This window comes from Cloeon dipterum, chromosome 1, assembly GCF_949628265.1.
Source record: "Cloeon dipterum chromosome 1, ieCloDipt1.1, whole genome shotgun sequence".
Taxonomy (NCBI): Eukaryota; Metazoa; Arthropoda; class Insecta; order Ephemeroptera; family Baetidae; genus Cloeon; species Cloeon dipterum.
The window spans coordinates 38,433,162-38,459,511 of NC_088786.1; the positions used below are offsets into that span (position 1 = coordinate 38,433,162).

Genomic DNA, 26,350 nt, shown 5'->3' on the forward strand with positions numbered 1-26,350 from the left:
TAGAGCGACGGGAGCGCCTCTGCTGGTGACGAGATATTGACAAACAAAGTACGTATGGAGTAAGTCAGCCAGCAGCGAGCACAAGAAAAACACGAGAATGGCTGAATTAACAGTGTGGGGTCTCGTGGTTTTGATCACGCTGTCCGAGGTGATCATCAACACATGCAACTTCATCCACGGCAACAGTCACGGTGAGTCTCGAGTGGCGCAAAAGTGGCCACTTTTCGCTCGCTCGGGCACGGGCACGGGCACGGGCACACTACCACCACCAACTCGCGAATCTCTCTCGTCCGCACTCAGGCAGGCAGGCAGGCAGTCTGCAACTTTAATTTCTATTTTTAATTCCTGGTCAAATTGTAATTAATATCGACTGCGTGCTAAATGCTAAATGCGGTGCACCCGCGCGCGATCTGGCAGGTGGCACGTCGTCAACTCGCGAATCTTGCGAATCCGTCTCTCGCCTTATTTTGGTTTTTCAACCTGGCTAGACCTTTTAGTACCTTCAACCTGTCTTCTGTAACTGTTTTTCTGGTTGTTTTGAGTGAAAGGAGCTATTCGAAACGGTTAAATTATGGTTTGGGACACTGAAAAATTGGGATGTTTGCGAATTTGCGAATTTTTCCGTGTTTTGTTTAGTTTTGAACCTGAAACGACCTAATTAAACCTCGAACATGTGTTTTTAATTGTTTTTCTGGTGGTTTTTAGTGAAATTGAGGGCTTGAAATGGTTAAATTACGGTTTGGGACACTGAAAATTTGAATGAAATGTTGTAGTTTTTGCTAATTTGCGAATTCTTTTAAATTTTTGAACCAGAAACGACCTGTTTTAACCTTTGGCCTGTGTTTCTGGTGGTTTTAAGGGAAAGGAGAATTTTGGAACGGTTAAATTACGGTTTGGGACACTGATTAATTTTGATTTTTGCAAATTTGCGAATTATTTTTAATTCTTGAACCTGAATAGACCCTTCTAAACCTTCAATCTGTGTTTTTAACAATTTTTCCGGTGGTTTTAAGAGAAAAGAGGCGTTTGAAACGGTTAAATCACAGTTTGGGCCACTGATAAAAATTTAATTGATGCAAATTCGCGAATTATTTTTTACTTTTGAAGCTGACACGATCTTCCTAAACCTTTAACCTTTGTTTTTAACTGTTTTTCTGGTGGTTTGAAGTAAAAATAGGAGTTCAAAACGGTTAAATTACAGTTTGGGCCACTGGAAAATTTTAAACTTTTGGCAAATATTGCGAATTATCCCGTTTTGAAGTGTCTCAACGGCAGATTTGATAACGAAATGCACGCGGGGCAGGTGCTACCTGACAATCGACGCTTAAATAACGTCAGCTAGTCGAAAGAAAGAAAGTGAGACACGAAAAGTGAAACCGGCACGTATACCATTAATTTGCTTTCAGGTTACATACCCCAAAGAATCGACGTGAGGAATTTGCAGGTAGACGCCCTTCACAATGGTGTTAGGTACGTATTATCACCCTGAATTTATTTTTATTAATAAAAATCCTCGGACAGGATCTCCAAATACGAGGAGGACGTGTTCGCCTCCAGCTCTCTTCTTTCGCTCGCGCCCCGCGTTTTGGACTTCAAGGACAGGTTTGTTTGTTTTTTTATTTCAAAGAATTTGTGAATGAAATATTTATTAAACACCAAAAGGTGTACAACAGACATAAAATACAGAGTAATTAAATCACATATCAATGCTCGTTTTTGCTTTGGCGGCTTGGCACAACGTCAGATTGTTCTTAACACATTCAAAAAAATGGTCAAAGTTAATTTGTTTAATATCACAGAATTTGCACTCGCAGCCCTCACTCGCGCAGGAGTGATAGGTCAATTTATTACAGATCAAATAGTGAAAACCGTGACAAGCGTGTCTCGTGAACATATGTCTGTTAATAAACATGGCTCCCTTCCAATTTTGGTTGACCATGGCGGGTGCGCTTCCAAAGAATTTGTGTCGAATTTTTTAATTTCAGACCGCTGGGGGTGCCGCACCAGGAAAAGGTGACAGTGTTCAACACTGACAACAACAAAACCATCCAGCTCACCTCGATATCGGGCACGACGCCGCACTTCCACTGCTCCTTCTTCGAGGACAAGGTAAATTCGGCCGGACGCCGACGGCGGCCATGCTTGCGCGGAAATTATTTCGACAATTTGTTTGTTTGTTTGTTCAGGTGGTGCCGCCGTTGGGCAACACGAGTTTCAGCGTCGTGTTCCTGGGCCGGGAGGAGGGCGTGGCCGAGTCGCTGCTCTTCATCCACACCTCGGAGGGCACAATCAAGTTTCAGGTCAAGGGTAACAGCGTCAGCTCGCCCTACCGCCTGCGACCGCTCGTCGGCCTCCAGATGCCCATCAACGCCAGCTTCTCACCCCTCATCCACGTGCACAACCCCCATCCCAACCCCATCCAAGTAAGAGCCACGAAATTCTGTTTTTCACAAACGTCGATAAAAAATTTACAGAAAAAAATAAATCTTGTTGGTGTGGATTTTTCCAATTAGCTCAACATTTTTAGATAAGGACAACGCTTCATAATAAATAAAAACAGGCTTAATTAGATTCTATTTCTGGAACGTCGATAAAATTTAAAAAAATACACCAACTAAATTTTATAAAGAAAGAATTCTTACTGCTGCTCATATCGATTTTGTCAATTAATTCAAGTTTAATTTATTAATTAGATTCCTCGGCGCGACTCCAATGCGCAGGATTTTTTTATTTTAAAAAAGGTCCTTTACCTCTGCATCGGTTTTTTCCAGATGTTCTTTAAATTTTTGTTTCTGGAAAAATTTTAATAAACCTTTTTTTAATGTGTTGAGTGATAATTTTGAGCATAATCATTTTTCTATATTTTCTCTACTGATTTTTAATTGAAAATTAAATAGAATTTTGGTGTTGCCTAAATTTCCTGGATTTCGCCAGTTAATTTAATTGGAAAAAGAAGAAACTCCTTCAAAATTATACTGCTGCTGATTTTTTTCTTCTCTTTTGGGAGATTTTAAACTTTTGGTCCGAATTTCTGGCTTTGTATATTCTGATATTTTTCAAATAAAATTTTTCTGGTGGTTTCAAGTAAAAGGAGGGACTTGAAACGGTTGAAATACAGTTTGGGACACTGATAGATTTTGATTTTTGCAAATTTGCGAATTATTTTTAATTTTTATGAACTTTTGACCTTCGTATTTAACTGTTTTTATGGTGGTTTTAAGTGTAAGGAGGGATTTTAAATGGCTAAATTACAGTTTGGGGCACTAAGATAATTTTATTTTTGCAAATTTGCGAATTAATTTAATTTTTTGGACCTGAAACGACTTTTTTAAACCTTCGACCTGCGTTTTTCACTATTTTTCTGGTGGTTTTAAGTGAAAGGAGGGGTTAAAATCGGTTAAATTACAGTTTGGGGCACTAAGATAATTTTATTTTTGCAAATTTGCGAATTAATTTTAATTTTTGAACCTGAATAGACCCTTTTAAACCTTCAATCTGTGTTTTTAACAATTTTTCCGGTGGTTTGAAGTGAAAAGAGGCGTTTGAAACGGTTAAATTACAGTTTGGGGCACTAAGATAAATTTATTTTTGCAAATTTGCGAATTAATTTAATTTTTTGGACCTGAAACGACCTGTTTAAACCTTCGACCGGCGTTTTTGACTATTTTTCTGGTGGTTTCAAGTGAAAGGAGGGACTTTAAACGGTTGAAATACAGTTTGGGACACTGATAAATTTTGATTTTTGCAAATTTGCGAATTATTTAATTTTTATGAACTTTTGACCTTTGTATTTAACAGTTTTTATGGTGGTTTGAAGTGTAAGGAGGGGTTAAAAACGGTTAAATTACAGTTAGGGGCACTGAAAAAAATTTTATTTTTTGCAAATTTGCGAATTGATTTAAATTTTGGGACCTGAAACGACCTCTTTAAACCTTCGACCTGCGTTTTTCACTATTTTTCTGGTGGTTTCAAGTGAAAGGAGGGACTTGAAACGGTTGAAATACAGTTTGGGACACTGAAAAAAATTTGAGTTTTGCAAATTTGCGAATTAATTTAATTTTTTGGACCTGAAACGACCTTTTTAAACCTTCGACCTGCGTTTTTGACTTTTTTCTGGTGGTTTTAAGTTAAAGGAGGGGTTAAAAACGGTTAAATTACAGTTTGGGACATTACAAAATTTAATTTGCTCTGATTTTCTGGATTTTTGCATGCACATTCTGATTTTTATCTAAATAAATTTTTAATCGAATTAGATTTATGTGGTGCTTCAAACTTTTTGATATTCCCTGCTAAACTTTTGGTTTTTTGTCTAAATAAAAAGATTCCATTTCGATTTCATCATTGCTTCATTATTCTTGAGTTGTAAATATTTTTCAGGAAATTTCTCTACCGATTTTCAAATATTTAAAATAATTCTGAATTAAATTTCTACTTATATCTCTATTTTTACCAATATTTTCTTAGTAAATTTATTTAAAAAATGATTTTCTAAAATTAATTAAATTAATTTTTTGTGCTTGCAAAATGAAAAATCTTATAGAATTTTGGTCTCATGGCTCAATTTCCTAGATTTTCGTTAGTTTATTGAATTAAAAAAATAAAACAGTTTAAATTTCTACTGCTGCCAATTTATTTTTCTTCTTTTTTTGAGAGATTCTAAATTATTGTTTGAATTGTTTCTGGATTTTTGCCGGTTAATTAAATTAAAATATAATTTAATTCGAATTTCTACTGCTGAATCTGATTTATTTATTTTATTTTGAAGAGATTTTTAATTTAATTCTGACGTTTAAATTATTTAAAAAATGGAAAATAACTCAATTTTCTACTGCTGATTATTTTTTATTAAAAAAAGGATTTCTTTGTTTTAATTTTACCGCTGCTTCATTTTCCGGAATGAAAAATAATTTTTGAAATTTTCTCCATTATTTTTGTTTGATGCCCAAAACGCCCCCGACTAATCCCCCTTCTAATTTGGCCGCGTTTTTGTTTTAGACCAGATAATTAAACTGTGTGTCAATTTGGTGCCGAGTGAGAGAAAAGAAAGAAAGAGAGTGAAACGTGTGTTGACCACAGATAATGGAGATCTACAGCAGCGGCGGCGAAGTGAAGCTGGAGCTGCCGAGCGGCGAGCTGGAGGCTGTCAAGGAGCTGTGGCAGATCCAGCCGTTCGAGACCAAGGCCGTCATCCGCGCCAGCTTCCGCGCCAACGTGCAGCGCAACCACACGTGCTACCTGCGCATCAGGGTCAACGGCACGGCAGAGCACCTCGTCGTGCCCTTCGAGGTCGAGGTCGGGCCTTCCGCGGGCCTCTACCCGCCAGAGCCGGCCGTCGACCTCGGCGTCCTTGGCTCCGAGTACGCACCCAAGCGCTTCTCGGTCAGCCTCCTCAACTCGGGCAAAAAGACCGCCGTCATTCAGGTATTTTTTTTCCCTAAAAATACGAATTTATCGCTGTTTATTTTTCTAACGCTTTAAATTGTGTTTTACAGTATCTAATTGACTTGTTTTGTTGTTTTTTCAATGAATTTGTCGTCCTTGAAGATAAAGAGTCCGGTATTTTTTATTTTATTGAGAAAATATGTTTTCTGAAATCTAAAAAATAGATTAAATTTTATTTTTAGTTAGAATTATTGGAAAAATCAGTGTATTTTTTCGACAAGTTGTAGAGAAAAATTTAAAAAACAATATTTTAATTAAAATATGACGATTTTCCAGAAAATCTTGGAAAATGAGCCTCTCGAAGATTAAAAAATTGAGATCATCTCGAGTTCTAATAAAGCTAGAACATCAAAATTGGTGCCAAAAGATGCAGAATTAAATGGCCAACGTCATAAATATTTGCAAAAAAATTAAGAATGTCCTAAATTTAATTAATTATTTATTTTGTTTTTAAAATTTGAATATTTAAAAATCAGCCGGACCTATTTTTTCAATGAATCGAATAAAATGTTGCCCTAAGTGTGTGCATCATGCCCAGAAATTTCCAGGTTTCGAAACACAAAGGGTCAAAGGGTATTTTTAATTCAGGTCAAAATTGAAAAAAATTCAAAATTTCCCGATCGGTAGATTTTTACGCTTTGGGCCACCTCTGAAGTCTGTTAAGACCATCAGGATAGGTGAAAAAATCGAACCCTGGCGTCAGGGTAGCCCTGGAGCGATCAAAAATCATAAAATAATTTTTTTTAAACGTAAAAATACGAATCGTTAGGGAATTTTTATCGCTGTTTATTTTTCTAACGCTTTAAATTGTGTTTTACAGTATCTAATTGACTTGTTTTTATGTTTTTTCGATTAAATTGTCGTTCTCGAAGATAAAGAAGCCGGTATTTTTTATTTTATTGAGAAAATATGTTTTCTGATTTCTTAAAATAAACTGAAAATTTATTTTTAGTTAGAATTATTGGAAAAATCGGTGTATTTTTTAGATAAATTCTAAGGAAAAATTTAAAAAGCAATATTTTTAATAAATATGACGATTTTCCGGAAAATCTGGGAAAATTAACCACTCGAAGATTACAAAATTGAGATTATCTCGAGTTCTAATAAAGCTAGAATATCAAAATTGGTGCCAAAAGATGCAGAATTAAATTGCCAACAACTTTTATATTTGCAAAAAAATTAGGAATTTCCAAAATTTGAGAAATGTTCAATTTTGCAATTAAATTTTGAATTTCTCAAAAACAGCTGGACTAATTTCTGTCAATGTATGGAATAAAATGTTGCCCTAAGTGTGTGTAACATGCCCAGAACTCTTCAGTGTAGTGAAACTTTCAGGTTTTGAATTGTAAAGGGTCAAAGGGTATTTTTAAATTTAGTTCAAAATTTATAAAAATTCAAAATTCAATTTTTACTCTCATTAATCGCTTTGGGACACCTCTGAGATCAGACAAGAGGCAAAAAAAATTTACCCTGGCGTCAGGGTAGTCCGGGAGTGAACAAAATCACAAAATTTCCATTTTTTGACCACTTTAACGATACATGACGGGTTCTGTAATGGTTTGATTTGCAAAATCTGCACACCATTGGAACGGCCAAATCGAGAGCTTTCAGAAAATGTATGATTTGACCCTTCAGGGTGCTCAGGAACGAAATCAGGGTGTAATTTTCTTAACAAAAATTGAAAAATCACTTTGGAAATTCTTTCTTAATTTTTATTTTGGGCTTGGAAACCCCGATAACACGGAGTTTTCACGTTTCTTTAAAGAATTATTCTCAGATTTTATTTTTTAATTTGAGGCTACGAGAGAAAATAAAGAAATTTAACCTCAAAAATTAATAATAAAAAATATTGCGTCTATTTTTTATATCCATAGAAATTGGGGCGAATTTCACAGCGTTCCACTTCTAGAGTTGTAAAATTTTTGATAAAATTTTTATCTGCGTAGTGCGTAAAAACAAACTAAACCGCGATAAAACTATCAAACGTTCGATTGTAAAAATATTTTCATGATTTGTAGCATTAATTTAAAATTTCCTCATTCCAATTAATTAATTTTGTGCATTTGTGTTTCAGAATGTATACACGGTTCCAGCAAGCGACGCTGTCAAAGTAGAATTCGAGAGCTTAAAAGTCCCACCAGACTCAAAAGTGGCAACCAAAGTTGCGAGCATCACGTTTTACCGTGAGTAGAATTTTAAAACGCGGAAAAATTTCTCTCTCTTCTGGCAGCGCGCGCTCGGTCCGGAAGCGCGCTCAGCCATCGCTGTTTCGAAATTTTATTTAAACGTTTATGCAGCTGGAAACTTGATTCCTGATTCCTCGCGGCGGCCGCAAGCGCGATAACTTTACAAACAAGATTATCAACACAGCTGTTTGTCGACCACCGACACCTGCTGAATTTTTATTTTTTATTTTTTTTTTATCATCGATTGCGTTGCACCACAGAGCGTGAGCTGAAATAATAATAATAATAATAAAATTAGCAGCACGCGAGGATGGTTGGTGGTTTAAAATCCATATAATTATTATTATTTTATGCTGCGTGGCCGATATTTTATAGTTGTTTTACGCGGCGGGCGCTGACGTTTCGAATTTTGTGACTCATTTTTATTGCGTCGCCGCGGCGGCGGCGGCGGCAGCGGCGGCCGCTTCCTGAAACCCGGTTTTGCCTAATTAGAGCAGCGGCCGCGCCGACGAATAATGTGCTGGAATTTTATCTTTTGCCTCGCCGCCGCTTCATCGCGCGTCTATGCGTGCGGCAACTTGATCGTTTTCCTAACGGCCTTCGCTTCTTGTCAAAGTTTGTTTACTTTTTAACAAAATGTGTTGATTGTTTTCACAGCTGACAACTTTAAAATATTATTTTTGGCGGGAAAAATCCATCTTTTGTAATTTTCATCCTAAACGACGCTGAAAAAATTTATTTGTTGAAATTAAGGGGTGATTTTTAGGGGAATTTCCATTTCAATCCTCCCCAAAGATTGTAAAAATCCTGTTTTCGCAAACTGAAACCTGGATTTGATGGATTTAATGCGATCAATTTTACTATTTTTTAATTTCAACCCCTTAATTACCCTCTAAATCCACCCCTAATTGAATTTTTTGGTTTAAATGTTTCTAATTTAGAGCACATTCTTTAATTACATCCACCAGTTCACCCTCCAAAAAACTATATACCATTTTATCAGGGTTCAACCCTAATTCATCCCCCTTAAACCAGTCAATTCATCCCTGTGACAGAATTTCTTGTATTTGATTTAAAAATTTTTAGCCAAAAACCAGCAATATTTGTCTAAAACATTAAGCAATTAGGTCACAAAATTTTTTAGGGGGTGGTTATGGGGTTGAAGGGTCGAATGGTTCAATAAAATTCGTTCCGGCTCTTTTCTTTATTGAAAAGTGCCCAATAACGCGATGAACATTAATTTAAATTAGAAATTCTTTCAAAGGGGTGGTTTTTAAGGGATGAAAAATTAGAATGGCAAATTGTCTATGCATGAAATAATTTTTGGTTGAAGATAAAGAGCTTTGAACAAGAGACAAGGTGCGTTAGGGTCTGTTTAGGGGTTGAAATCGAAAGGGGGTTGGAAATATACACTCAAAATTCACCCCTTATATGACCTACATCAAGATATCGAGATAAAATCAGTTTATTCCTATAAAAAATAATTTAACGTCATTGTTTGTGATTGAAAATGGGGTGAAATTTGCAAGGGGTTGATTTTAAAAAAATAAATTTCGGTTTCTGATGACCAAAGTGTCGTAAATTTAAAAATCCAACGCCAAGGATTTTAAACCGTCTGCAAAAAGAAGCGTTTCCTCATAAACAAAACAAAAATAACCTCGCACACAATTTTCCCTTTTTTGACGCCTGTCCTGTCGTCCGACTCGCGGCCGACGCGCACTATCTGCCTGATATCTTTCCCAACACGCATGTCACCATCGCTATTTCCAAGAAAACGAAATTCTCTCGTAACCAAAAACAGGTTTTTTACGCATTTTATTTTTGTTTTTTAATTCCGCAGCTGATATTGCGTACAAAGAAAAGCACTTTTCTGGCTCGATCGTGGTGAAAGGCAAGAGCAAGATCGTCATCCCGTACCACGTGGTGGTGCTGCCCGGCGGCCTGCACTACAACGCGTCGTTCGCCAGTTTTTGCTGCGACGAGCCCGTCTCGCCGCGCAACCTCACCTTGCGCAACACCTTCGACTACCCTGTCGTCGTCAGCAACGTCACCCTCGCGCCGGAGGCTGCCAAGTACTTCGAGGTCGGTATTAAAATTATTTAATGGTCAATTTGTGATAAAGTTAAATTTTTTTATATTGAATTTATTATTTTAAAAATTGAAAAGTCTTTTAAAATTCAAGGCGGCGATATATTTTATGCTTGAAATATTTTAATTTTGTTATTTCCTTAATTTTAGCCAATTTTGCCGGGTCTGTTGGTTTTCCCGCGGTTTTTTAGTAATTTAAATTTAAAATAAAAACTTGTTTCCCTCCTGAAAGGGACCTTAAAGACTCAGCATTTCACGATGAGTCTGATGAACTTTGGTTTTTTACTCTACGACCCATAGGAGCCGAGTTATAAATTTTCAAAGTTGAAAAAAACGCGATTTGTGACATTTCAAACTTTTCTTTTTGGGGCCCAGGCGGAGCCCTATGGGCCGGACGGAGCTGGTTCAAGTACCAATCGATGCCCCTTGATGAGGCGCATTCACCCATGTGCGGTTTTCCAAAATCGGACCATGTTTCGAATTTTCACGAATTTTTTCTGCCAATTTTGGGAAAAAGTCAAAATTTTGGTTTTATTTTTATATAAATTCGGCCGTTTGTCCAATCGTTTACCACGACCCCTCATTTGACAGGTCTTTTATTGGGCTTTTACCTGGGAAACCTTAATGACCTTTTTCAGGGTCCCCGCGACCTGAGAACCGCTCCGAGGCCGGTTTTTACTGCTTTTCCGTACTTTCAAGCACATATTTGCCGACGATATTTGACTCTTATCATTCACTGACCTTCCTCAGGTCGCGTGACCTGAGGTCCTAGATTGCGGTTTCACTTGCACCTCGGCCACTTATTTCTTTTATAAAATAATATTAAAAAAGTTGTGTTTTGTATCTCCCGCGTTTTCGTTCCCTACGTTTTCCACCTCAGAAAAATCAAAATTTGAGTCAGTTTCACGTTCAAATTGCTTCCTCTAGCTCCACGTGACCTATTTTCCAAATTTCATCAAAATCCGAGACCTAAACCTAATTTAAATCCTGCCATTTTCACGTTAAACATCTAATTTTGTATTTCTGCAGGTCCAAAATTTTTCCGCACAAGCCGTAAAGTCTGGCGCCAACACGGTCCTCTTCCAGCTGGTGCCGAAGCCGAAATCTCAGATTCCGAAGGGTTTCCGTCTCGAGTCGTCGCTGGAGATCGTGACCAATGTGTCGGTTCTCTCGGTGCCGGTGCTCTGCTACGACGGAAAAATCATCAAGGTAATTTAAATTAAATTGAATTAATCCTATTGACTCTAAGATTAATGATCAGATGATTGCTGAGAGGGACTGGGGCGAGGAGGAAGAGCCAACGCTCGACCTCGGCCTCATGGGCACGCGAAGGGAACGAAGCGTCGAGTTCATGCTGTACAACCCGAACCCGGTGCCGATCGCCGTCAAGTCGATCCACGTCGAGCCGCTGAGAGGTGGAGATTTGGACACCTCGCTCGTCCTCGTCGGCACCGGCAAATCCAGTAACAGAGACGTCATGCAGCAGTGGATCAAGACGCCCATGAATTTGTCCACTGAGGTGAGCAAAAATTTTCATGGTCGATGGCGCTGGGAAAATCGAAATAAGGTTGCTCGGGGTACGGAACCCTGAAAATGGTTTCATTTAAGACCTCATGACTTGAAATCCGTCAAATCGATGAATTAATAAATAATTTTTTGCCTTTTGTAATATTTTTGAGACGTAAAACGCTGGAATTTATTTTTTAATTTTTTATGGCACCCACGGTCTTGAAACTCGGTTTGTTTTCTTTGGGTATTATTTAGAGTTAACCGAGAGCTAAAAACAAGAAAAATTCCGAATGAAAATGTCGGAAAAAATGTTGTTCGTACAGGATTCTGGCTAAAAAGGCTATTTTTCAAACTTCAAACCCTCATAACTCGGGCTATTTTTATAGATATTTTCAAAAAATTTTGTACCAAATGGTGTGTAATGGTAATTCTATCACATCTGACCATTTGCAACCCTGGACCGTACCCTGAACCTGAGCTATTATTGAAAAATTTGTTTTTTAAATTTTTGGACCATTTTTGGTGGCGTTCTAAAATTATCTCCTCCTACAATTTTCGAGATAAATGGACCAATATGGTGCCAAAAGACGCAGAAATAAATTCCGCAAAACCTATACGTGCCATTTTGGTTAATTTTGACCCTGAATTATTTTAATTCTCTTTCGAAGGTATTTTTTTAAGGTATAAAAGGATGAGTGTTCCTGAAACCGCCTTTGTAATTATTCGATTTTAGAAAAGCGTGCACTTATGCTTCTTAATATTTGAATTAATTATTCCAATCGCATCCTAAAGGTCAAAATAGGTGGAAAAATTAATTTTCAGGCCGAAAAAAAATGTTTTTCGACGTGAAAAACCAAACGCACGGTTTTTTGGCGCGCAAAACGTTTGAATTTATCGCTACTGCGCATGCGTCATCTCTGTGACGTCAGAGGGAGGACGCATGCGCAGTAGGGAATAAAAGATTCAAACGTTTAACGCGCGATTTGCTTTACTTCTCTTTCACACGTCTTAAAACGTTTTTGACCTGAAAAATCTATTTCGAGACCCTCCGAAATCAACTGGAACCTTTGAAAATGCGGTTTCAGCTGGTCCTTAAATAATTAAATAGGGAAAATAATTTTAGATGGATTTTGGAGCAATTTTTACTTCAAAAATTCAGCATGAAAATTATTTGCTTGCGCTGAAAATGCTACCAGTTTGAATTTCAAATATTACTCAGTTGAAAGCTCATTTCCAGCCAATTCGACGGCCTATATAGCTGTAAACCGTTTCCAACGTGGATGCTGTGTGTGGACACTTCCCGTGCACACACACACACGGATTTCCAGGAAACAGAAATGGCACAGCTTCCCAGGCAAAAATATTCTCAAACCGGTGACGAAAGCGAGCAAATGAAAATAAAAAAAACAAAACATGTAACTTGATAATGACGACGTAACTGCGGTGGCATTGGATGCTCGAGCTTGCGTGACGTAACCTGAATTATTTTCTTTCCGCAGAGCACGATCCCGCCGAAGGGTTTCGCCGTGTTCAAGTTCAAAGTGCGCACCGGATACGAGGAAGGCTACTTCTCCGGTGAGCTGGTAGTCAAGACGAAATTCGAGTCGGTGTTGCTGCCCTTCCGCCTCAAGGTGTCCAAGGGACAGCTCCGCCTCGAACCCGCCGAAATCCTCTTTGACGACGCGTTTCCGGTGAGTTGTTTCGGAAAATTATAATTGGCCGATATGGAAATTAAAATACCCTTTAATTTTAGGGTCGGACGTCAGTGCAGCAGCTAGAGCTGCACTCGGAGTTTCAGCAGCACATGAAAGTGGTTTCTCTCGGAGGACGCGACCAGCGCGTGCAATTCGTCAAAATCGCCGACGTCGGCGTGAAACCCTTTTCTTCGTCGATTATCGGCGAGCTGATGTTCGACCCGCAACTCGCCTGCTCCGGCGTCTGCTACCTCGGCATCGACTACGAAACGCAAGGTTGGTTTATTTTCTTCTTGGCTGTTGTCAGGAGGAGGAGGAGGTATAAAAACTGCCAAATTTCATTTATTATTTTTGTGTGGGAATTTTAAGAACAACTGTATAAAAATATCTACATTAAACACGAATATTAGAATAAAATGCTCGAAAAGTAAATTTAAGAAAAAAAGTGAACCAAAAACATTAATTTAACGCAGATTTAGGGGTAATAGAGGGTGGCTAAAGGACTTAAAAGACGCCGAATTTTACGGCGAGTCTGATGAACTTTGTTTTTTTACTCTACGACCCATATAAGCCGAGTTATCAATTATCAGTGAAAAACTTCCTGTAGCTCTTTATGACCTTATTTCTACAATTTCAGGTGGGACGCAGTGGTTGGAGGGTCTGAGCCTGAAGCCGAGCACGTGGCGCAGCGACGTTGAGATCTTGAACACGCTGTACGCGCGTTTTTCGGCGTCGGAGTCGATGCTCTGGCTGAACACAACTCTAAGACTGGACACCACCGAGGTCAGGGGCCACCTGGCGCCCCTCGCCACAAGACTGATCTGGCCGTCGCTCTTCTCCTGCCAACGACACATCCAGTTTCCACTCACGCAGGTGAAGAATTTTTTGTCACATTTTTGGTTTTTTGTTTGTGATTAAAAAAATTCTATTCTTCAGGTGGGGAACACTTCAAAGCTGATGCTGCATTTCCACAACCCATCGGACAGTCCGCTGATCATGCAGTTGGTCATCGGAGACTTATATGCGCCGCCTGATGAGATCTTGCAATTTGTACCTGAAGAGTGAGTTGATGAACCGCTGAGAAAATGATTAAAATTTAATTGTCCTTGCGCATTTTGGCGCAAAACTTGAGTTATTGATGCGTTTTGTCGTGTCTGCAAATTAGAATCGCCATCTGACCCACTGGTGAATTTTAAAAAAAAATAATTAAACAATTTTTTTTAAATGTGTAGATTTTGCGGCCTTTAGTGGTGGCGGCGGCGCGCGGACGAGGGTTGTGTTAGGGTCCAATAGACGCGAAATTTTACTGCGAGTCTAGCCAACTTTGGATTTTTACTCTACGACCAATAGGAGCCGAGTTATCAATTTTTAAAGTCGAAAGAACGCGATTTGTGACATAGCAAACTTTTGTTTTTGGGGCCTAGGTGGGGTCCCATGGGCCCGACGGTGCCAATTCTGGTTCCAATCGATGCCCCTTGGTGAAACGCGTCCGCCCGTGTTCGGTTTTTCCAAATCGGATCATTTTTCGAATTATTAAGATTTTTTTTCTGCTGATTTTTCGATAAAGTCAAATTTTTGAAACTAAATGGTTTTATTTTTATTAAAATTTGGTCGTTTGTCCGATCGTCGATCACGACCCCTCATTGGACAGGTCTTTGATTGGGCTTTTACCTGAGAAACCTTAATGACCTTTTTCAGGGTACCACGACCTGAGATCCGCTCCGAGGCCGGTTTTTAATGCTTTTTCCGCATTTTCGAGCACATTTTACGATACACAGCGGTGATTTTTCACCCCTACTTTTCACTGACCTTCCGCAGGTCGCGTACCCTGAGACCTAGCTCTTATAATATTTAAGTTTTTTGGTCAATTTTAATTTTAATAATGATTTTTTCTATTATTCCTCTTGTTCCAGTTTACAGCCTCCGAGCGCGTCTGGCGAGGACCGAGGCGAGTTCCGCGTGTCCCGCGCTCCCTCCGATTCCGACAACCTCAATTGGTTGGACGGATCGGAGGACGTGGAGGGTTTCACGGGGGTGCGAGCGCACAGTGGCAGCGTGACGGTGGTTTTGGGCCCGGGCGTTTCGTACCCGGCCGTGGTGGAGTACCGGCCGCGCGAGGCGCAAGCCGCCAGCGCCGTTCTCTTCGTCAAAAACAACCTGACGGTGCTGGAGGCGGTGCGGCTGTCGGGGGCGGGCGCCGTCGCCCACTTCCGCTTCGGAAATCGCAGGTCGGGCGCGTCGCCGCCGCTGCAGTTCGACATGAGCAAGAAAATCGAGAAGGAATGCCGGAAAGGCGGCTGGGGCCCTGGAATCGTGCCCCTGCTCAGCGTAAGACGCTCCTTCACGGCCAGGAACACCGGAGAGTTGCCCGTCTACGTGTCAAAGTTCACCATCGACGACCAGCCCTGCGTCGGCTACGGATTTCGCGTCACCCACTGCCAGCCCTTCCTCCTCCCTGTCAACGGCAGCAGGAAAATCGAGCTCGCTTTCACGCCGGATTTCACCCTGGCAAAGGTCCAACGAGTCCTCAAGGTCAGTTAATATTAAAAAATTGATTCAGATTTTTTTCAATTCAGCATGTTTAAAAAAACGATATTTTTTTAAAAAAATCTCACGGCGTCACCTGAGCAGGCCGCGCATAATGGCCGCCACTAGCGTCTCCACTCAAAAATTTTCTTTTTAGCCAAGAACATACATTAGAAAATGCAATATTTGATCCAAAAACGTGTTTTTTGGGCTTAAATAGACGTTTTAGAAAATCGGCCGCTGAAGAGGGGGGCGTAACCAAGTGCCAATTGGGCTTTAAAAGACGCAGAATTTTACGGCGAGTCTGTTGAACTTTGGTTTTTCGTAGTACGACCCATAGGAGCCGAGTTGTTAATTTTTTAAGTTGTAAAAACGCGATTTGGGACATTACAAACTTTTATTTTTGGGGCCCAGCCGGGGCCCTATGGGCCGGATGGCGCCGATTTTGGTACCAATCGATGCCCCTTAATTTGGCACGTCCGCCCGTGTGCGGTTTTCCAAAATCGGACCACTTTTCGAATTTTTACGAATTTTTTTCGGACGAATTTTTGAAAAAAGTCATAATTTTGTTTTTTTTTTATTTAAATTCGTCCGGTTGTCCAATCGTGGACCACGAGCCCTCATCGGACAGGTCTCGAGAAGGTCTTTGATTTACGGTACACTAACGACCTTTTTCAGGGTACCCTGACCTGAGATCCGCTCCGAGGCCGGTTTTAATGCTTTTTCAAGAACATCTTTGTGACGAATTTTTAAGGAGGTGTAACCGCATTGCATAGCTTTTGCCGCTCTTAGGGGGCGTGGTTCACCGCCATATTGTATTCCCTCGGTTACGCCCCCTTCTTCAGTGGCCGATTTCCTCTGTTTGGACGCCGAATATTTCGGTTTCACGCACATAAAAAAATCTAGCATTTTTAAAAACCAAAATCCGTTCAAAGGAAACAATTTTCAACTAAATTAACGCTTTTTTCAGGTTTCGACGAGTGTGGGCGGGGCGGACAATGGCGTGATGAACTACACGCTGCTGGCCACGGTGCCGACCGAGCTCTTGGGCCCGTGTTCTCGCACCCTGCCACGCCCACTCTGGGAACGGAACATCTACATGTTCGTGCTGTTCTTCATGCTCGTCCTGCTCGCTCTCATCATCGCCGGCGCCCTCGTCGAGGCCGAACGCATCCACAAACAGAGCCTCACCAACGTCTCAGCCGCATTTTCAAAGTAGAACACAAATTTGGATTATTTATTTAGGGATTTCGTTCCTTTGGTGCATGCGCTCAACGCTTGAACCTTTTGATCGCTACTGCGCATGCGTCACCCCTGTCCCGTCAGAAGGAGGACGCATGCGCCGTAGCGACCAATAGATTCGAACCATTTGCGCGCCAAATTGGATCGTAAAAAATTGTTTTAATCATTCTTTTAAATAAGAAATACTTATTTTCTAATATTTAATTTAATTTTTAGGAACAAAGTGATCAGCAACGGAGTGAGTTTGCCCTCGCCGCAGCAGTCATCGTCTCTTTCTGCACTGTGCACGTCTTCGAGCTCGTCCTCGTCCTCCTCCTCTTCGTCCTCGTCCTCCACGAACTCGACGCCGACCTCGCAGACGACGAAAAGCAGCAGCAGTAGCGGCATGGCGGACGCCTCAAAGGCGAAGGATGGCAAGGAGGAGGAGGAGGGCAGCAAGCCGCGTCTGCAGGAGTCCAAGGAGGTGACCAAAATGTCGCCGCAACCCGCACACGTCAAAGTCGTCCGTCGCAAGCTGAGCAAGAAGCAAACCAGCTCTGCCGACGCCGTCTCACAAGGTTTTTAAATGTTTTTAAATTGGTAATTTAATTAAAAAGCAGGCAAACTAATACAAAAATTGAATGAAATGCTTAAAATTCCGGCCCGAAAGAAAATTTTCAAAAATTTGATTAAAAAAAATTAATTGTAATGCAGATTTTGGGGGGTGTTGGTAGCGATAGGGGCGGGCGGGGGTTGGTAAAAGGCTCAAAAGACGCAGAATTTTATGGCGAGTCTGATGAACTTTGGTTTTTTACCCTACGACCCATAGGAGCCGAGTTATTAATTTTTAAAGTCCAAAAAACGAGATTTGTGACATTTCAAACTTTTATTTTTGGGGCCCAGGCTAGGCCCTATGGGCCGGATGGCGCCGATTTTGGTACTAATCGATGCGCCTTAGTGAGGCGCGTCCGCCCATGTGCGGTTTTCCAAAACCTGACCATTTTTATAATTATTATGAATTTTTTTCTGCCGATTTTTTGAAAAAGTCGAAATTCTGGTTCTATTTTTATTAAAATTCAGCCGTTTGTCCGATCGTCGATCATGACCCCTCATCGGACAGGTCTCAAGAAGGGCTTTGACCTTCAGTACCCTGGTGACCTTTTTCAGGGTACCCCGACCTGAGATCTGCTCCGAGGCCAGTTTTTAATGTTCTTTCAGTAATTTTGAGTCCATTTGGTGATACTCGGTGACGATTTTTCACCCTTACCTTTCACTGACCTTCCTCAGGTCGCGCTACCTGAAGACCTACTTCTTCAATGAATAGAAAAAAATTAAATAATAAAATTCAACCATTTTGCAGTTCCGGAAGCAGTTGTGACGCCAGCGTGTCCGAGCCCGCCTTCGCCGCCACCGCCTCCCAAAGAGGCGAAGCGGAAGGGCGCCTGGACGGACATGTTCGGCCGGAAGTCGAGGGACGCGTCCGAGCCAGTGGCCGAGCAGAAGAAACCTCTGCAGAAGGCGAAGCGGTCCAAGGTAGCAACGTGCGAGTCGGCGGCCGCCTCGACCACCTCGGGCGAGGGCAGCCCCACGCCCAGCCTCGAGGAGCCGTTCGAGAACAAGGAGCGGCTCGCCATGCACAGGAAAAACCTCAACGCGGCCTCGCACAAGCTCGACCTCTACGAGATGGACACTGAGGAGGACCTTGAAGACGCAAAGTGCATCAAGTAATTTTTTTTTTTGGGGCCCAATTTCTAAAGTAAAATATGCGTTGGATTTCTCTCGTCAAACCCGATCGAAAGATTACCAAATTCAAGGTTTATATTAAAGGTCAAAGGTCATTAATGGTAATTTTCTGCAAATTTTTGTGTTTTTGGACAAGCTTTTCAATTAATTTAATTTTTTTAAATCTTAAAAGACCTTCAAAAGTAATTCTAAAACACTTGGAAGGTCTTGCAAAAATTTCTAACTGATATTTGACCAAAATTTTGAGATTTTGAGAATTTAAAATTTGAAACTTGAAAAAAGATTTTCTTTTTTTTTCACGGCCAAATCTCAGCTTCTAAGCTTCAGAATTTCACAAACTACACACCGTTAGACTCGTCTCGACCTCCCCTATTGAATAGAGGGGGTTAAAGGGTGAACTACCCCAACCTTTAACACCAAAATTAAATAGAAAAACGTCAAAAACTGACCATCATCTCAAAAAAAAATTTTAATATGGTTTTAAAGCTCAATTTTTAAATTACAAACACTAACCTATTTTAAAAACGTGTTTAAATGAAAATCCCGTTAAAAAATTCATTTAAAAATTTAAACTTTTTCAGGTCGAAGGCAAAGCAGACGAAGGGAAGTTTGGAGGAGCCGTTGGAGCCGCTGGTGAACAAAAAGAAGCTGCCGTTGGTGCTGCCTGAGCACCCGAAGAAGAAAAAGGGCAAGGCGCCGCGCGGCGGCACCCCGATGCTCATTCAGCCGCAGCCGCTGGCCAAGACCAAGAAAATGCTGCCAAGCAACTTCAAAGGTTCCTTATTAACTAATTGTTTTGGTTCTAATCGTTTCCTGCTTTCTGTACATAAATTATTTTGATTTAATTCTGTGACTGACCGTTTAATTTGTTTGTTTGGTGTATTGCAGACATTTTAAGTTGTGATATTTTCGTCTTTGGTGAGCCGGAAGGTAGCTAGTCCGCGCCAGGCCCCTCAGCTCCGTTTCCTGAACCTTTTTTCTCGTCTCAGTTTCAGAGGCGCCTGAGAAGAGTCGGCCCGTGACGCCGCCGCCGCCGCCGCGACCCGCGTCGTCGCCCGTGGAGGCGCCGACCTGCCCGTCGCCGCTCTACTCGTCGGTCCTCTCGCCCCTCGCCGACTCGGACGTTGTCGTCAAAAAGGAACTGCCAGGCCCCATTGGATCTAAGTGCTCGCCCAAGCTGCAGCAGAACAGCCTCAACCTCCACTGGTCCGACATCGACGCCGCCAGGTTCGACACTTTGTCCGAAAATCTTCCCTGTCTTCCCATGTAAAAAAAATTGGAAAAGTTGCGAATTTTGGCGCGAAACCAGAGTTATCGTTGCGTTTCGTCGCGGGGAGGCGTATTTTCAAGTCAGAAATCGAATCCGGCCCATAGGTGAATTTAAGGACAAAAATAAAACCAAAATCTTTAATTTAAAGCAGATTTTGGGGTGTTTTGGGGCAGTAAAAAGGCTTAAAAGACTCAGAATTTCTCGATGAGTCTGATAAACTTTGATTTTCTACTCTACGACCCTTAGGAGACGAGTTATTAATTTTTTTAAATGAACAAACGCGATTTAGGACATTTCAAACTTTTATATTCTGAGCCCAGGCGGAGTCTTATGGGCCCGATGGCGCCGAATCCGGTAGCAATCGACGACCCTTGGTGAGACACATTCACCCGTGTGTGATTTTCCATAATCGGACCACTTTTCGATTTTTTACGATTTTTTTTCGACCCAATTTTCGAAAAAGTCGAAATTTTCAATGACTGACGCCCGTTATATCTCCATTCCAGGGCAAAAATTCGGAAATTGGCTGCTCAGTCAACCCGAAATTTATCTGGGATCATTTTAAGACTAAATACGAGCTAATCAAATCAAAATCCTAGCAGGAGATAGATTTTGAAGTTTGAAAAACGTGATTTTTGTGCTTTCTCCATAAGGTTAACATGGGAAACCGAAAATCCGCGATTTTTTCCAAACAGAAGAAAATTAAACAGTTTTACCGACTCCATCGCATGTGCTGGACCACTGCCGGTGTGGAAACTGATTTTCAGATTTTTCGCGCCCATAGAAGAATTAAAATTAATTTTTTTTCCGTGAATTTTCGGCTTTGTGACTCTGGCGAAAATGGTTTTATTTTTGTTAAAATTCGGCCGTTCGTCCGATTTCCGACCACGACCCCTCATTGGACAGGTCTCGTGAAGGGCTTTGACCTGCGGTACCCTGATTACCTTTTTAAGGGTCCCCGCGACCTGAGATCCGCTCCCAGGCCGATTTTTCATGCTTTCCCGACGGTTTTTTTTTATCCTAGTCTGTCTCCAACCTTGCTCAGGTCGCGTGACCTGACGATTATTTTTCACCGTCACACGCGTAGGTCTAACGCTATTCTGTAAAGCGATTATCAGACTTTTCGCGCACATAGAAAAATTAAAATAAATTTTGTACGGTTTTACGGCTTCTCAAGATAAAAGTGGTTTTATTTTTGTCAAAATTCAGCCGTTCGTCCGATCTCCGACCACGAACCCTCATCTGATAGGTCTTGGGAAGGGCTTTGACCTGCGGCACTCAAACGACCTTTTTCAGGGTAACCCGACCTGAGAACCGCTCCAAGGCCGATTTTAAATGCTTTTTTCACTAATTTCGAGCACATTTAGCGACTATTTTTCCTCCTTGCCTGTCCCCGACCTTCCTCAGGTCGCGCAACCTGACTGTTTCGCCGGCGTTTTTTTTTAATTAATATTTTCAATCAAATAAATTAATAAAATTCTATTTTCAACAGTAATTCTCGGATGATGCGCGACATTTTCGACAACGCGTCGTACCACTCGTTGGAGAGCCAGTCTTCAGGGTCTCCGTGGACTCCGATGGTGGTGAACGACTCGTGGCGGTCACTCTTGGCGGACCGGCGGCGCCGCGTCGAGCAGCACGAGAGCCGCTTCTCGTTCGGCCAGAGCACGCCCACCACCTCATCCTCGGGCGTCGTGGACAACAACTCATCCTGGAACACGTGGGCGTTCGATCCTCCGTCGCTGACCAACATCGGCAGCACACCGCAGCACCTGGACGCAGCCGCGGTAGCCGCAGCCGCCGCCGCAGCCGCAAGCGCAGCCGAGAGCAAGAGTTTGTGGGCATACGGAGGCGGCGGCGCCAGCGCCTGGACCAACACGCCCGCGCAGGCTCCACCGCCGCAGCCGCAGCACCAACCCACCGTCGCCCCCGTCGAGGTAAATTTTTCTCACTTATGATTTTTAAAATTATTTTAAATTGAATGACAGGACAGAATTAATCAATTTTTTCGCTTTTAGAAGGTGTTACAAATTTTTAAAATATTTGTATTTTATTAAAAAAATCCAAAAGGACAAAACTTTGACCTACAGAATGACAAAACTTCACCAAAAAAGGGTTAAAAAGTTTGTCATCCCCTTCAAATTCAAAATATTCACTTTTTAAACAAAATATCTTGCCTCTTAGAGGTCTAATTGAGATAAAGAAACGTTTATTATATTCTTCTCGTCAAGCCCAATCGAATGACATTTAAATTAAAGTCTCTGGTTGGGGTCAAAGGTCATAACGGTCATTTTGTGAAAATTTTAGAGTTTTTTTCTTCGTGTATAGGTTAAAATCTAAATTTTAAAAACAGTTCCCAACCATTTGTGAACCTTTGTAAAAAATTCAGACCTATTTAAGCTTTTGGTTATGAAAAAATCTCTTATTGAGCTCAAAAAACACGCATTTTTAAACATTTGACTGGAAAATCTCAGTTCAAACAGACAGAATTTGCTAAAAATACTCTTGGTTTGACTCGTTTTGATCTCTTTTAACGAAGTGAAGGGTTAGCGAGGAGCTCATTCCTCCCAATTTGAAACCATAATCGCGGGAAATAAAACAACCGAGAAATTCGCGTTCGAAAATTGCCCCTTTTTGTCTGGGAAGAAAGATGCAGGCGACAGTAGTGACATCTGCGCATACCCAGCCAGAGCAGAGAAGCTCACGCAGTTCCAGCAGTCACGTGACTCAAATCCGCCATCTCATTGGCGCATCTCTCTTGGCTTCTCCCCACCACTCTCTCCAAGCAGTGGCAGGCACTCTGGTGCGCATGTCACACTCCTCAGTCTTCAGAGTGGGGGTATTACAAGAGGAGGGAGAAGCGAGAAATTCGCGTGCCTGATCTTGGCCAATGAGATGGCGGGATTGGGTCACGTGACTGCTAGAACTGCGTCTGCTTCTCTGATCTCTACTACAGCTGGAACTCGCGACAGTGGAGACATCTGCGCATACCCAGCAAGAGCAGTGAACCACAACAAGTTCCAGCAGTCACGTGACTTAATCTCGTCATCTCATTGGCCAAGAGCATGCAGGGAGTATGGAAGGGAGTTAGCAAAGAAACTCTTGGCCAATGAGATGGAGGGATTGAGTCACGTGACTGCTATAGAACTAGTCTGCTTCGCCGCTCTCGCTAGATATGATCCGATGTCGCCACTGTCGCCTGCTGCTGTTCTCGCTCTCCTTTTCTAGACACTGTTTAACCCATTTTTTTTAAAAAAAATTCTGATTTCAGTTCAACCTGTTTGAGCCGCCGACGAACCTCTGGAGCATTCCGACTCAGCAGCAGGCGCCGCAGCAGCACTCGCCCACCTGGTTCTCGAGCAGCGGCGGCACCGGCACCAACAACAACAACAACAACAACCAAGGCTAGGAAGAGGAAGAATGGAAGAAGAGCTCGGAGAGCGTCGATTTGCGGCCTCTCCTCCTTGTAAAAAGAATCAGCGTCGTTGTTTTCGTGATCACAGGCTCAAATGATTGCTAGTCACAAGTGAGCTCTACCTTAGGGTCGCACCCGTCTCGACCGCAGGAAGAATTTTAGTCGTTATCCTCGTAAAACTGCTCCGCGGAGCGTGCTTTTGATCTGAACGTGCAGTCTCTTTTTCCCAATTGCGGAATTAAAATTATTGAAAGAAAGCAAGAAAATAAACAAAGAAAGAAACGCAGGTCGCTGGACCACAAAGTCAAACTCGCGGCTCAACTTACAACTGTCTCTGTGTTTAATTTATTAATTATTCGTTGGTTGGTTGGTTGATTTTGCACGGCGCGCAGTTCAAATCGTTCGTTCGTTCCTGCTCGCGGACTAATTTCTTAGCTGATTAAGTGAGAAAAACAAAACAAGCAAACAAAAACGCAAAATGACAAAATTATTGTTGTTGTTACTTTTTTTACTACTCTCGACTGATTTATTTTTTGTTTCTTCCTCTGTATCTTTCGCTTTTGGACTTGAGTTGGGAAGAATTAATTTGTCACAAATGCGAGTGCTTCTTTTTTCGGAAAGTTCTGGTCTAAAAATATGTTTTTTTTCTCTAAGAATAGGGATGTGCAAAGATGCAACTTGATGGAATGTCGGAAAATGGCGACTTTTCAAATGTGGGCGTGGCACCGGGTGTAAAACGAACACTCATTGGTGCCAGGCTCGGAAAAACTGATTTTTATTTACGAATTATCAGTTGAAATTGAATTTAATTATTGGAAATTTCAATGAAATTGAAATAGGGGCGTGGCAGGGGGCGAAACTCCAACAGAACTGTTGGAGTTTTGAGTTTGGATGGATTGGCGGGAGTTGGAAATGTTAGAAAGTGATTTCAGACCCAAGAATTTATAAAAATGGGCGTGGCAGGAAGTGATTTCTGCGAGATAGAACTTAAAGCGGAAACTGGGAATTTTTTTATCTGTTTCTGCTATTCTTCACTACTTGATTATAGTCAGATTATGTAATCAAAAATTTATTTTGTTTTGTAAATTCAATTAAATTGAAGAAAGGGGCGTGGCAGGTGACAAAATTAACAATTAGAATTAGTTTATTTTGGAGGGGGCGTGACCAGCTGGAGTGAAAAACCTGTCTGAGAATTATTGCAGTCAAGTTCCCAAGAAAGGGGGTGTAACCAACGGATTACGATTCTAAAGAATTATTACGTTCGTTGGTGCAAGACAGTGAACATCTCCATTTTTGTCACAAATTTTTAGTCGGAAAATTCGTTCTTGTCGAAATTGAAAAAGGGGCGTAGCAGGTGAACAAATAAACAATTAGAAATGATTTGTTTTGGAGGGGGCGTGACCAGCTGGAACAAAAAACGTTAGAGAATTATTGCAGTGAAGTTCTCGAGAAAAATGGGCGTGGCGGGAGGTTTAACCAACTGATTCTAAAGAATTTTTACGTTCGTTGGTGCAACAGTCAAAATTTTCAAGAACTTATCTCCATTTTTGTCACAAATGTTTGGTCGCAAAATTCCTTCAATTATAAATTGAAAATGGGGCGTGGCAAGTGACAAATAAACAATCGGAATTAATTTGTTTTGGAGGGGGCGTGTGTAGCAGGAACAAAAAACATGTTGGAGAATTATTGCAGTGAAGTTCCAGAGAAAAATGGGCGTGGCAGGAGGTGTAACAAACGGATTACGATTCAAAAGAACTTAACTCCATTGTAGTCACAAAATTTAAGTCGCAAAATTCTTTCTGGTCAAATTCTTTCGATTAAATTGAAAAGGGGGCGTGGCAGGTCACTAAACTAATAATTAGAAATGATTTATTTTGGAGGGGCGTGTCCAGCTGGAATAACAACATGTCGGAGAATTATTGCTGTAAAATTCCCAAGAAAGTGGGCGTGGCAGGGGGGTGTAACCAACGGAAAAGTATTATTACGATCGTTGGTGCGAGACAGTCAAAGAACTTATGACATTTTAGTCAAAATATTGAACGGAAAATCTTTTCTTGTCGAATTCTTTCAATTAAATTGAAACAGGGGCGTGTCACGGAGCGGAACTAACAGAATTTAAGAATCTAATCCAGTCAGAAAATGCTTAAAATGTGTTTTTTATTTACTTAATTAACACGATGAAGTTGGTTTTGCATTTGCACATCCCTAGCTGATTCGACCGAACAAAAATGTATTAATTTGGTATGAAAATAAAGACGGCGCACTCGTTAAAAAAATGTAATACTCTGATGGGTTCCAGGAGCTCGATTGGTTTTCGTCCAGCTCTGATTCTGTGCAGAAATCGTGATTGAGATGCACTTCCTATCCTGTCTAACGAAATAAAGAAAGAAAGAAAGAAAGAAAATAAAAAATGATAAAATCACTAGTGTCGTAGGCGGACCTCTGTCTCCTCTGCTCTTTTCTCTTGGCCCCGTCGTCGTCGTCGTCGTTGTCGAGCACACACCTCTTTCGGATTTTCGGCTCCGCGCGCATCCATCGCAGTCCGACCCGACACAAACAAAAAATTCGTTCTTGTCACATTCCCGCGATAAATTCGGGAATTTAATTAATTAATTTATTTATTTATGTCGGTCCTGCAACAGGTCCCGCCTCTGATTTTACTGATTTTCCTCTTTTTTTTTGGTATGTATTCGATGTCAACACAAAATAATGTCGCCAAAGACACACACACATTAATTTTATTTGTTTCCTATTTTACTTTTTAGCCTGCTCAAAGCTGATTGTGTTTGATGGATGTGTGAACGCTGGGAGGGAAAATTGAATAAAATTTTACACCCAGAATATGCAAACTGAAGTCGCTTGGCTGCCTCGTTTCATTTCTCTCGTCGTTTCCTCATCTAGTCGATTAAAAAAACCCAAAATCTTTAATATAAAGCAGATTTTGGGATCGTTTAGGGGCGGAAAAAGGGCCGAAAAGATGCAGAATTTCACGAACAGTCTGATAAACTTTGGATTTTTACTGTACGATCCATAGGAGCTGAGTTATTGATTTTTAAAGTCGAAAAAAGCGATTTGTGACATTTCGAAATTTAGTTTTCAGGGCCCAGGCGGGGTCCTATGGGCCCGACGGCGCCGATTTGGGTACCAATCGATGCCCCTTTATATGGTGCGTCCGCCCGTGTGCGGTTTTCTAAAATCAGACCATTTTTCGAATTTTTACGAATTGTTTTCAACCCAATTTTATAAAAAGTCGGAA

The 26,350-nt window shown here is 41.2% G+C and overlaps 1 protein-coding gene across 3 annotated transcripts; it reads left to right on the forward strand.

Annotated features, from left to right (window-relative positions):
- On the forward strand, positions 1-25,948 carry LOC135934636 (transmembrane protein 131-like). 3 transcript variants are annotated; one of them, XM_065476533.1, is made up of 23 exons: positions 1-191; positions 1,407-1,470; positions 1,522-1,602; positions 1,986-2,109; positions 2,187-2,423; positions 5,077-5,421; positions 7,517-7,625; positions 9,469-9,710; positions 10,746-10,925; positions 10,978-11,235; positions 12,725-12,916; positions 12,979-13,195; positions 13,557-13,792; positions 13,856-13,980; positions 14,833-15,451; positions 16,416-16,660; positions 16,904-17,244; positions 18,027-18,390; positions 18,991-19,184; positions 19,298-19,339; positions 19,399-19,636; positions 21,172-21,616; positions 22,951-25,948. In XM_065476533.1, the coding sequence occupies exons 1-23, from the start codon at positions 98-100 to the stop codon at positions 23,086-23,088; spliced, it is 5,130 nt and encodes a 1,709-aa protein (XP_065332605.1). In that variant the 5' UTR covers positions 1-97; the 3' UTR covers positions 23,089-25,948. The 3 variants fall into 3 exon arrangements, with proteins under 3 accessions (XP_065332605.1, XP_065332606.1, XP_065332607.1); XM_065476534.1 differs by lacking the exon at positions 19,298-19,339 and having other exon boundaries at positions 2-191; XM_065476535.1 differs by lacking the exons at positions 1-191; positions 1,407-1,470; positions 1,522-1,602; positions 1,986-2,109 and having other exon boundaries at positions 2,288-2,423; positions 4,996-5,421.
- The last annotated feature ends 402 nt before the right edge of the window (positions 25,949-26,350 follow it).

Bases quoted from the DNA above. Each gene is read 5' to 3' on its own strand.
- LOC135934636 (XM_065476533.1), top strand. From the start codon at position 98: ATGGCTGAATTAACAGTGTGGGGTCTCGTGGTTTTGATCACGCTGTCC. The intron at 17,245-18,026 runs GTTTTTAAATGT...ACCATTTTGCAG, and splicing joins TGCCGACGCCGTCTCACAAG to TTCCGGAAGCAGTTGTGACG. The intron at 19,340-19,398 runs GTAGCTAGTCCG...TTCTCGTCTCAG, and splicing joins CGTCTTTGGTGAGCCGGAAG to TTTCAGAGGCGCCTGAGAAG.